This window comes from Lycorma delicatula, chromosome 4, assembly GCF_047948215.1.
Source record: "Lycorma delicatula isolate Av1 chromosome 4, ASM4794821v1, whole genome shotgun sequence".
NCBI classification, from domain to species: domain Eukaryota; kingdom Metazoa; phylum Arthropoda; class Insecta; order Hemiptera; family Fulgoridae; genus Lycorma; species Lycorma delicatula.
The window spans coordinates 197,726,289-197,739,313 of record NC_134458.1 but is presented as its reverse complement, the minus strand read 5'-3'; the positions used below and the strand labels follow the sequence as shown (position 1 = coordinate 197,739,313).

Sequence of the window (13,025 nt, the reverse complement as noted above, 5' to 3'; positions counted from 1 at the left end):
CTCCAGTAATAAGCCCTCATTGAGAGCTTTTCAACAATATATCATAAGTGGTACTTATTTTAATCAGTTCCAGAGTTATAGTCAAATTAAATTTTAATTAATGAACTATTTTGATCGTACAAGGGGAAGACACACAGGTTCGAATCAGACTTCATCTCCTTATTCAATTTTTAAAAATTTAAATATATTTATTATATTATATCATATGTTAATAATTATTAACCTCTGATGTAAAAAAAAGTTACAATAAATAACAATTTAATAAAAATAAAAAAAATCAGAAGTTATTACTGAAATAAAATTTTATGTACTTTTAAAATTGTGTATATGTAATTTAATAGGCATACAAGGAAGTCATTTGGTGTCTACATCAGATTTGGTGAAATATCTGATTATTTAACATTAATTGAAAATTACAATTTAGAATCACATTAAAATTTTATTTACTTTTCATTTAAAAAAAATGTGTATATGTAATTTAATAGGCATATAAGGAAGTCATGTGGTGTACACATCAAATTTTTTGTGCTTAAATACATCAGTCGATTCTATGCTTTCCAAAATCTCTATCAGTAAAAAAAATAAATATTTGTTTCATAAAATGCTTACGTTCATTAAAATTGTTTTAATCCACTTTTATATATTGAAAAGTTAAAACAATTTTTTCATAAAATTATGATCCAAGAAAAACCAGACCTGTATATGCTGTAGTTCTTATAATCTACCATACCAGAGTCAAATAAAGGTTCTCAATTGGTTATTAACATGAAACATCTTAATTTATGACCTAGTTTTATTTTTATCCAAAATGTTAAGTAAATAATTTATTTAAAAATCCTGTAATAAAGTGTTGCTTAAATCAATAAAAATAATCTAGTAAAGTAGACAACTCAAACTTGATGGTGAGATTTTAAAAATAAAATTGACTTCACTGGACATTCTATTATTTGAATAAATTAATATGATGTCATCATGCAAATTTCTAAACTTTTTGAAATTATAGGAAACTTTTCTATGACAAATCATCTTCAGGTACATATTGATCAGCACAATGAAATCTGGTTCTGGAAATGAGTATGTATTTAGAAAGGCATTAATTTTTAATGTAATTATTAACAGAGATTTACATTATGGCAAATACGTGAGGCAGTCCTATGAGTTAGCTTACAGTGCTGCCTCAATCAAGAGTTTCCAGTGAACATTTCAACTTTCTTTATCAAACCAGAAGGTATTTCTACAATTTTGCTCTTTAAGTATAATGAATTTTAATATTAATTTGATAAGTGTCGAAAAGCAATATGGTCAGACATTGTTGCAACTGAAATTAGATTGATCATGCCACAAATATTTATGAACTAAAAAGACACAATGTTATATTACAAAAAATATAAATATTGCAATACATATTGGTAATATTATACATGTGATTAGCAATGTTTTATCTATAAGTTAGATAGTTAAATCAAACCAGTGATTTTTTATTTATTTCAATGGTTTATGGTCAGTAAGAGTTGATTTAACTAACTCCTCAGATTCAATAACAACTAAATTAAAGACATTGAGATGGGAAAAGTAAAAAATAAAATTGTTTTGTGATCCATGTTATTTTAAATATTTTCTAAAAATAAGATACAGCTTAGTCAATAGACAAAATTTTCCTAAAGCAATGTCAGTTGTTTTCCAATATATTTAAATTAATACTTTCTAAAAATTATGTTCTGGATAATAGATATTTTTCATATTGATTGAAAAAAAGTTATTTTAATTTATTAATCTAATAAATATGTTTTAATAATAAAAAAAAAACCCTAAATCTCAGACATACTGTCTCTAAATATTTAAGTTTTATTTATCTGGCATATTTGAAATACATTCTAATTTTTATTTTAAAAAAATTTGTTCTCTTTTTAACAGCAACATTGTTGAATTTGTTACATAACTCGTGGGGTAGGGAAAGTTTTTCCTTATAGAAACCTTAATTTATAAACAAAGGTGTTTTTTTAATGTCTGGAAAAAAAAACAATATGTTACAGTGCACATTAAAGCTGGTCAATGTAGTAGTGGTTATCAGTAATAAGCCGCTCCCATCACAAGTAAAATTATCTTGATCTACCAAGAAATTGTGCACTCAATATTAATCCACTATCTGTTAGAAGCCATGGAATGGATGTGTCAATCTTGTTCTTTACTCCTTTGTAAGTAAAATAAGTTTTTCTCATTCCAGTCTTTTTCCTCAGCTTTTATCTTTTCTTCAAGAAAAGTGAATAAACCCATTGCTGAGTAGTTTGTATTTGTGCTCAGCTGTTTCTAGAGTTATTTGCAGCTGTAAAAACATATTTTTATTTTCTATTCCTAATGTGTACACTGCAATCTATTCAACTTTATGAACAATAAACAAGTCCACTCCTGAGATATGCGGTTAATTGTTGAATCCAACTAATATTCGGTACCTACTTCCAGTATTCTAATCTGAATAAAAATAACTTAGCTTTACTAGGATTTGAACCTCAGAACCTTAAACTTTGAAAATTGGCTGTTAAACAGCTGATTTGTGATAAATTTACCATTAGACCAACCCAGTGGGTTACAAAAATGTAAAATTTTAAATCAAGTTTTTTTATTACTGACATCAACAGACCACCCAGAAAAAATTCCTTAACATTAATAATAATTCAATTTTGAAAATTTTATGTTCTTTACGTCCTGGGCTAGGAAGTAATGTTTCCCACTTTAAAGGTAGATAGATGTATTTTAATTTCTGGAGTTGTATACAGAATTTGCAACTTGTATAGCTACTGTCCTAGTCAAAATGCTAACTCATCTCAGTGTAGCTTGATGACATTCCTTCACTCTCCCTCTTTAATTATCCTTTATTAATTCATGCTTTCGAAGGTACCACCATAAAAATGATCAATCCTACACTGACTAAATAAAAATAAGATTAACAGTCTGGATCAATTAGTTTGTTTTCTTTCTAAATCAACCATTTTTGATCAATGCACCTGCAGAAATTACCTTATCTTTACAAGTTAAGTGACTCATCGTGAGGTATTGAAAGTGTTGTAAATAAAATTATGCATAAAATAAATTATTTATTTATAAAATAAAAATTAATTAATAAAGTAACATCATAATAATAACACAAATAAAATATATATATACTTAATAAAATTAATAATAGTACTGTGCAGCAAATTTCCAACTATATTATAAATATTCATTTAAATTCACAAAAATAAATTACATTAACTATATATACATCCATTATATAAATATGTCTTATTATTTTACATAACAATTACAACATTTTAAAATGTCTTTAAAATGTCAACTAATAAAAATCAATTTTTATGACAAGAAAACAATTTTTGAGTCACCCGAACAAATAATAAAATTTTAATTTTAAAGTAGAACACTATTCTGTGGCATTCTTTTAATTTTAATTTCATTAAAATGTTACTAAAGATAATATGTTAATGTGTAAATAAGCCTGAATGCTGGTTTAACTAAAGTATAAAAAAAAAAGTCTTACACTTCGGAAAAGTGAATTACACCAATATTTATTTAACAGATGACCAATTCCAATCCTCCTCCTCCTCAGAATACAATCCTGATGTTCTGATGATAAAAAATTCAAATTAAAGTGCAAATTAAACAATTAATATTACTTAACTTAGTGCTGAATAAGAATAATTAAACTATAGCTTGATTTAAATATAAATCAACATCAGGGACGTACACAAGGGGGGTTACAGGGTTTGAACCCCTTCACCATTGAAGGTTTAAGTACTTTTTAGTATTAGGCTTATATAAAATAAACATACTATAAATTTACACATCTATTTGAGCATCTTTTTAAAAATCAATCGTATTCTCTACTCTAATTTCCCACTGTCAGAGCAACAAAATCGATCGACATAAGATCCAGTCCGTCACCTTTCTTTCTTCAATAATTTAATTCACGTACTCGGACCTGCAGCATGTACAGTAAATCACTCAACGTGCGACACAGCAGCTGTCATTCAGCATTGTGAGAAGGTGGCAGTACTTTCACTGGCACGGTGGGTGTCAAAGCATATACCTTCCTTGTCTACTGAAAGAGAGAAAAGACCATCAAAGCCGTGCCGCTTATTAAGAAGGTACAATAATAATACTGACTATGTAATAAGGCTGACACCATATAAACTTACTTGTAGTGAAACATACTGGTGGGAAAGCTCTGCAGTGGCAGCAGTGCATTTATGAAATATTGTACATTGTTGATGGTATTAACTCGTTAATCTGAGTTCTGATTTTGTTGTGGAACATACTGTACATTTCACAGTTCATAATTTTAAATAGAAATTTTACATTATCGTTCTGTGTTCTTTAATATGTCTAAGCAACCTCAAAGTTCAATTTTACATTTTTTTTAGCAAAAAGTCACGTGCTGATAATGATTCTTGTAATGTTAGTGAAAATTTCACATTGCCAAATATTTCTTCACCGCTGCAACGTGACAATGCTGTCGCATTGTTCTTCCTGAAACTAGTTTCATACCATCCTGTGAAAACTCGGCTGGTACTGAATGTATATTGACAATCACTCAATATGTTGAGATGCCTGCTGAATCATTTAGAAATATGTGTATTGTTCTGGTTCCGGAAGCTTCAACATCTTTAAGTTCCAGTGAACTACACGCTTATGATATTGGTGTTTATGAAGGAAAAGACTTTTCTAATGAAAAAAATAAAACTGGATGTCTTAAATGATATCTGGGAACCAAATCCAGGGTTTGTTTTTCTAACAAAAGGAAAGAGAGATCTTTTATTCCATTTCTGGATACCTTCATGTCTCAACAAGATTCATGTTTCTTGAAACACAAGGAAATACTTAAAGGCTTTTAGTGCCTTTTACCTTACCTACAAACCCAGACCTTCTGCCCCTGTCACCTTAAGTTTATGGTTTTATTTCACTCACAGAATTCAACGCCAGTGACATAAGAAGTGGTTGCCAGGAAGACCTGAATAATGAATTGAAATTATAGTACAGAAAAATTGCCATCTTGAGAAGGGAGACCAACCACCATGTGTAATCCCAACATAATGCCAAATATATTCACTTTGCTAGAAATACTAGCTGCACTCCCAGTGTCCACATGTACAAATGAACTGTTTCTCAACATTACGCTGCCTAAACACATATTTGCATAATTCTACTGGAAATACATGTTTGAATGGATTAGCACTCCTCAACAAACATAGAAACTACACTCCAACTGCACAAGCTGTGTTAAATGAACTAATGAAAAAGAAACGTTGTTTGGACATTGTATTGTGAATACTAAAATTTCCGAATGTAGTAACATAATATACTGTAGGGTATGTACATTATAAATACTATATTAATTTAACTACAAGTACTTTTTTTAAACAATGATTTTTCAAAACAATAATACACTACAGTAGAGTACTGATTTGAACATTTGAGACAAGTGCACTCAATTCTTTATTCAAATTCTTTCATAGCATGTGGATTCATCAGTGGCAGTTTCATTCTTCAACCTCAGTGAGTTCCATATTGACATGTGTTTAATTAAATTTATTTCATTATATTTGACTGCTTCCATAGATTTTATATGTTATATAAAGTGTCTTACCTATCGTATAAAATAATCGTTGACTAAAATATATGATTGTTGTGTAGCCTAAGTGTAATAATGGCGTGTGGCACCGGCACAAGAATTTTTATTATTTAATGAAATAGATGTTAAAAAAAATTGTAGCCTAAGGCTGTGAAAAAAATACATTACAGAAGATTTTAATTAGGGTATTTATGAATTCGTTATATTCGAACATTGTAAAATAAATATATCGTAACATGATATAATAATAATAATAAAATAACACACAAAATTTAAAATACCAATGTCAATTGTAAACAATTTTAATAATGACCCCCCCCCCCCCCATTCTGTATGGCATATGCAGAAAAATTCTGCATACACTACTGATCAACATAAGGCATTATTTATAATTTATTTCTTTAATAACAATTTTTTATAAATTAATTGTGACAAATTAATTGTTAATTAGATAAGAATATTTTTCACTATTAATGTTACATTTAAAAAGTTAATGGGAATCTAGTAGAATGCAAGACACCATTTACCAGTATTATTTTGTAAGTAAAATTTAAGTAACTGTTACTGATATAATGTTCTCAATTAATCTCAATTAAAAATGTTCTCAATTAATTTCTTTTATGAAACTATAAAGTTCCATAAAAATTATTTTCAGCTTATTAAACTGAACAAACATTAAAATATATCAAATTTTTATAGATTTACATTTTTTTAAATTACATAAAAAGTTTATTACGGTTCATAAATTCCAATATCACTAAATATGATCTCATATCTGTGGTAGATAAAAATGTTATCACCACATCTTCTACAGGTTACCAGTATTTTTTTATCAAATTAATTATGCATTATTAATTATTACTTTCTTTGAAAATAAAGTTTATTATTGCTTTAAGACCACAATTTGAAAGCCGGACAATATATTTTAATTTTGGTATGACATATGAATAGATGAAAATGTCAGCAACAGAATTCATATAGGTAAAAAAAACAAAAAGAAAGTGATTCCCAGCAGATATTGAAATGGTTAATGAAATCATGCTTCATACCTGTGCATAGGCTAAGTCTGAGTAGGCATAATTTGTTTATGAAAATGCATATATTGTAAATAAATAAAATCATTATTGATAATAAATTGTAAAAGCCCTAAATATATATATTTAATTTAGCAAAATGAAATATTTTTTTACTGTACTTGTATTTTATTATATTATATTTATTGTATTATATTTTTTTATCTTCCTCTGTATTAATTACATCAAAGGAAAAAGTAAAACCTAACTTTCCACCAGTAGTACAGAATCTAACTATGTTTCTAACCTTATCTTGTTGTTTCTCCAATTTTTACATTAAAAGCGCTTTTGAGGGGTTCCCTCATTGTCAGTTAATCAAATTTTTTTAAAAGATTACACATTAAAATAAAACATTAAAAATTGTCGCATATTGTAAAATAAGTAGCCAAAAATTAAAATAATATAAAAATATTGCCTGTGGCCAGCCACACGTACATACTGTTTCAATTTCTGCAGGAAATCACTTTCTTTTTCTTTTTTTTTGGCTACATGAATTCTGTTGCTGATATTTTCATCTATCCATATGTCATACCAAAATTAAAATATATTGTCTGGCCTTAAAATCATGCTTTTGAAGTGATAATAAAACTATAAATAATAAACCTGGCAAGGACAATATTTATATAAAATATTTCTATATTAATAATATTATCGAAAATTTCATTTTTTTTAACCAGCTTATAAACTATACAACCATATAATAAAACATTTGAAATTCCATAATAAAACATGATAGTAATGATCTTAATTTGTGTGGTGTCTATAAAATAACATGTAATGACTGTAATAAAATTTATATTGGGAAAAGTAATGGATAATTTACACCAAGATTTGCAGAACACTTACGATTTTATAAAAACAAAAAGTTAGGTTATTCTAATCTTACTGACCATTTAATAGTTAACCAACATTCCATCACCAACTTAGATACAAATTTAAAAATAATTGAAATTGCAAAAAAATGTGATAATAAAAATAAAAAATTAGATATTTTAGAAAAATATTATAAATACAAATATTGACAAAAGTTCAACTTCCTTAACATACAGACAGAATTTGATAATGATTTTCTTATCAAACTGCCATAGTTAGTAGCTCATTTGTATAAATTAAGTAAAATTCATATAATATTAGTACAGTACTGTATGTGTGGCTGGCCACAGGCAATATATATATATATACATTTTTAATTTCTGACTACATATTTTACAGTATGCGACAATTTTTAATGTTTTAAATTTAACATGCAATTTTTAAAAAAATGTTGAGTAACTGACAATAAGGGAAACCATCAAAAGCACTTTTAATGTAAAAAATTGGAGAAATGAGATAAGGTAAAAAATATTGTTAGATTCTGTACTGCTTGCTGCTGCTGGAAAGCTAGGTTTTACTTTTGTCTTAATTATATTAAGACAGTTATTATATTATAAGATAGTTATTATAATTGAGGATGGTATTCTTTGAATAATTAAATATTTTATAGATTGTTCATTTATTTTATTTCATATATATATATATATATATATATATGTAATATACATACTGATATAATATAAGTAGAATTATACCTTCTTGTAACTAGTGATAACTAAGTTAAACTGTAATTAATATGCAGTAAAATTAAATAAGCAGAAGATATTTTTAAATAATTAATTCAACACATAAGCTGGATACTACTGTATGGAACCAAAGAAATGGTCCTTACAATCTACGATTTAGTTTTTAACATGTGACATCAGTCATCATCTCATTTTGATTTTTATAAGTAGGTAAAGACAATAACATAATTACTGTTCACCGTTTACTTGAGCTTTGAATGATGCCATTCTTTAAATTTGTTTGTATAATTACTGAAAGCATCATTAGTCTTTGATACCTATTAAAATGTAGTCCACTACTAAGAGTTCAGAAGGATATTTCTTCATGCCAAATGTTGTAGACAGGCACGTATTTCTTTATGAAATTTGTACTTACTTGGGTGGCTTGTCACACATCTTAATTCTTTTTCTGTACTTCAGTAATTGAGAATTTTTACTCACTTTTCAATAACTAAACATAAAAATAATAAGTAATATTTTAGCACACAATTCCGCTTTTGTGTAACCAAGCTCTGACTAAATGAACACAAATAGCTCAAGAGGAAAAATAAATAAAAAAGCTCTATATTTAGAGAGTTTACTTATAGCAGAACCAAAAAGCAATGGTTGCATAACTGTAAATTTTATTACATAGACAAAATTCTCACAATTACTCCATCAAATCTGCTGTTTTAAGCAACACATTTTCTATATGATAATATTTTGTCAATATTTTATTTTATTGGCACATAATAATAAACAACAATAAAAGTACATTTTTAACAATTTCATGTATAGTGTTCCCTCATTCTTACATTTCTTTAAGTTATGGTACTTTTAAAAAATTACACTGGAATTGATCATAGTTATAATAATTTTTTGGGGAAAAAAACTATTATTACCTGGCAGTGAATAAAAACTACATTAAAGACGATTTATAAACATTCTTTTCCCTAAATTAATACTTTTTTAACATAAAATTCTAGGTTAATTGATAAAACATGGTGTAATTATTAATTACGTTATATATTACTATGATGACATTTAAAATAGAGCATAAATGGTTAGATAAATGACTTGGCCTGACCTAAATATGATCTCATCATGTCAACTCTGAATGAATAGCAAAGTATAGCATAGCACACTTATAAAAGCTTTATTCATAAAGTATAATTGCTATTAATTTAAAGAACTATAAAATTAGACTTAATTTCTAATTACATTATATAAAATAAACAAAACAACAAAAATATTTTTTTTAAATGTTTAACTCACAATCAAATTTTAACCTTTGTTAACATTTATAACCTACAGTTAAATCTCAAGTTATTTATGCAGACATTCCTGTAGCCGCTCTGTGTTTTTGAGTTATTTTGACTGGTTTTTGGTGAATTTTTTCGGTTTGGACATACAGGTATCAAAGTGAATTGGATAACGGAGAATTGTGTGAATTTTTATGAATTTTGGACACGGATTAACAGAATTATTAGCGTTTTTTCTCAATTGAAAATATTTTGAGTTTAGTGAAGTTTTCTTTGGATTTCTTCATGACCCTGAAGGGTATTAAGTGACTAAGAGTGTTGAAAACTGTGTTTAGTGATCAAACAAAACTTTCTGCAGTACCTAAGTGAGTAAAAAAACATTGTTGACTAAGTTTTTGAACTTCTAGGTTATACTAATATAATAGAATATTGTAAAATTTTTCAAACTCAATAGACAGGCCTAGGCCTGTCAATGACGTCATAGTTTATTGAAGTAAACAAGGACTTAGTTAAATTTTCGAAGAAAATTTTATAAGACGGAAATATTTCAAAGTCCTACAGACACTCTACTAGGGGAAATCCTTTCCTTACATAACTCCTACAGTTTTCATCCTATCCCAAAAATTTTTCCATATCTTTCCGAATCACAACTTTCTCCATCCGTTGACCCCCCCACAAAATGTTTGACCACTTTTTCGAACTTATACATTTTACCTTAACCACCCTCCCCCACACCCAATTTTTTTGGGGCACCCACCCGAGTGGGGTGTCGTTGAACTTGGGATTGGGCCCTGAGTCCAATCCAAGGTCATGAGACGACGTGGCTCTTTACCGCTGGAGGATAAATCCTCACAAGCGGCTGGAACATCCAGGACGTCAAGAACAAAGAAGGAGACCACTTCAAATGAGGCAGAAGATATGGAAACGAGCAGCGTAGAGGTTGGCAATGTACAAGTAAGAAAGAACTGGAAACCGGTTGAGGGAAGAGCAGCGAAAAGAGTGAGAGCCGGTTCGTCGGAAGAGGAAGAGGCCTCCCCGACACTTAACGACGTAACATATAGACTGGGTCAAATACTAATACAGCTAAGACAGAACCTAGGTAAAGCCAGTATCTCCACAATGAAGGCCCATGAGAGAGATCTCACTGATATTTATAAAGAGCTACAAAGAATTAATGACGAGACACCTGAATTGGAAGACATAGGGACGCAGACAGACGGACACTTTCGTGATGAAATGTCCGATATACTGGATACGGATCTAACTGAGGAGCAGTTGCTGGATAGGCTCTCGGCGAGGTGGTCGACCTGGGTAATGAACCGGCTCACCCAGGTGGCGACCATAAAACCAGGCGAAGACAACTGTCATTTTGTGGATTTAGCTAACATAGGTCCCAACAGTCAATTTGCTGGCGCAAGTCCTGGAGCATTGGTGCTCCAGGACTCAACTATACTTGAGGATAATAGAATAACAACTAGGGGCACAAGATATACGATACTTTACGATTCTAGTAAAGGGGATAGAAATACGGCGTCATATGTTGTCAGAGCCCTCAGGAGAGTGGTAGGGAAAGCCGATTCGGCAGTATTTGTATTCCCCACAGGCCCGGTAGGAATAATAATTAAAAAAGGTCGTCATTTATGTTATGAGAAAGTTTAAGACGCTTCCCAAAATGGTGCTGCCTAGTCAGGGAGAACAAGTGCGGGCAAGATCGAGGTCGGTCTCGGTGAGAAGAGGTACGCCTCCAATCGCCGAAAGTAAGACAGTAGTAGTAAAAGCCCAGGGGAAATCATATGCAGATTTGGTCAAGACGATGAAAGAGAAAGTAAGAGCAGAAGAGGCAGGTGAGGTCCTGTCCATTAGAAGGGGCAGAAATCAGGAGGTCGAGGTGAGAATTAAAGGCTCTCAAAAAGCGGGGTTGTTCACCTCGCTGCTCCGAAGTCGTGTAGCCGATCTCCAAGTAGACGTCAGGACTAGGGGTGATCGTCAAACCGTCGTTCATGTCAAATACTTAGAATATGACACATCAGAGAGTGAAATTAAGGAAGCAGTTGAGAAAGTCATAGGAACGGGAGAGAGCTTCCAAGTAACCTCTCTTAGAGAAGCATCGGGTAATACTAAGAACGCGACTGTGATAACAACATACAGGGGCGCAGTGAAACTGGTGGCTGAAAGACTAAGAGTAGGGTGGGTGAACTGCGTACGCATATAAGAACTGAGAACGAGAGGTCCTGTAGGTGCTGGGCAACCGGGCACGGCAGAAGGGACTGCAGTGGCCCTGACATGTCCCATTTGTGTTTTAACTGCGGGGGTCAGGGTCACTCGATCAAGGACTGCCGTGAGGCCACCAAATGTCTAGACTGCGATAGCCGGTCCCATAGAACTGGAAGCAGAGGGTGTAGAAAGCCGCATGATTGAAGTGCTTTTACTGAATAACAACAGGAGTTTACTGTCCGGTGACCTTGCAGAGGCAATTGCCACGAGAGGTGAATATGACTTTATTGTAGCCACGGAGCCCAATGTATATTCGGCTGCCAGGCCGCAGCGGGATCCGGACAGAAATGATGTGGTAGCCATCAGACGAGTAGCCAACAACAGGGATTTCGGACTTTATCTCAGAGAGGATGATATTGTTGCCGTCAAACTATGCGATTTGATTTTGGTGGGGACTTACATCAGCCCAAACTGTGCTTTGGATCAATTCCAAGATAGAATTTTTAGTCTACAGCGCATAGTCATGCAGTCTAGGAAACGCGTATTAATACTCGGTGATTTCAACTGCAGAGCAACGGCGGCTGGCGCCGTCTCATCCAATGTAAGAGGTAGAATACTGGAGGAATTCCTGGCTACTACAGGGGCGACGTGCATAAATGACGGAACACCTACGTACAATGCCAGAGAGCACACATCAATAATAGACCTAGCAATCATCGATAACAGAATACATCCGGACACAGTAGTCTTTAAAGTTTTGACGGAAGAGACGGCGAGTGATCACAAGGCGGTAGCCGTAGATATCAGTGATCAAGTTACAGGAAGCACTCAACAAAATGTCACACCAAGATGGTCGAACAACCAAATTCAAAGGATCGTAAGGAATGCGGCTCATAGAATCGCAGTGTACGCAAATAGATCCTGTCAGTTTTCAAAACATTATCACCGATGAAATGTCCAGAATCCCATGTAATGCAACAAGGCATACTACTGTCTATTGGTGGAATGGTGATATAGCTAGCCAAAGAGATTATATGCACAGATGTACGAGGAAAGCGCAGAGGCTTCGCACCCACTTCGGTATAAATGAAGAAAGTAGTAGAGCCATGGAAGAATATAGAACCGCCAGAAAACGCCTAAATTACCTTATTAAACTAGCTAAACGCAAGAAGTGGCAAGAACTGTGTAAAGACCTGGATAACGACCCTTGGGGTAAAGCATTCCAAATCATAGCAAAACGTCTTGGTCGGCAAGCCCCAATACTAAACAGTGACGA

At 31.5% G+C, this 13,025-nt stretch overlaps 1 protein-coding gene across 5 annotated transcripts in view; it reads right to left on the bottom strand.

The window, feature by feature from the left end:
* Positions 1–3,102: 3,102 nt before the first annotated feature.
* LOC142324199 (ketosamine-3-kinase-like) overlaps positions 3,103–13,025 on the bottom strand; it is a 72,367-nt gene continuing 62,444 nt past the window's right edge. For 2 of the 5 annotated variants that reach the window (XM_075364962.1, XM_075364967.1), the window contains one exon: positions 3,640–4,093. Coding sequence is in view for 3 of the 5 variants with exons in the window: in XM_075364967.1 (XP_075221082.1) it covers positions 4,069–4,093 (25 nt within the window). In the remaining 2 variants the exon portion in view is untranslated. Of the gene's footprint in view, positions 3,619–3,639; positions 4,094–13,025 lie in introns of those variants that run through there. The other 3 variants (XM_075364963.1, XM_075364970.1, XM_075364971.1) reach the window with 2 other exon arrangements.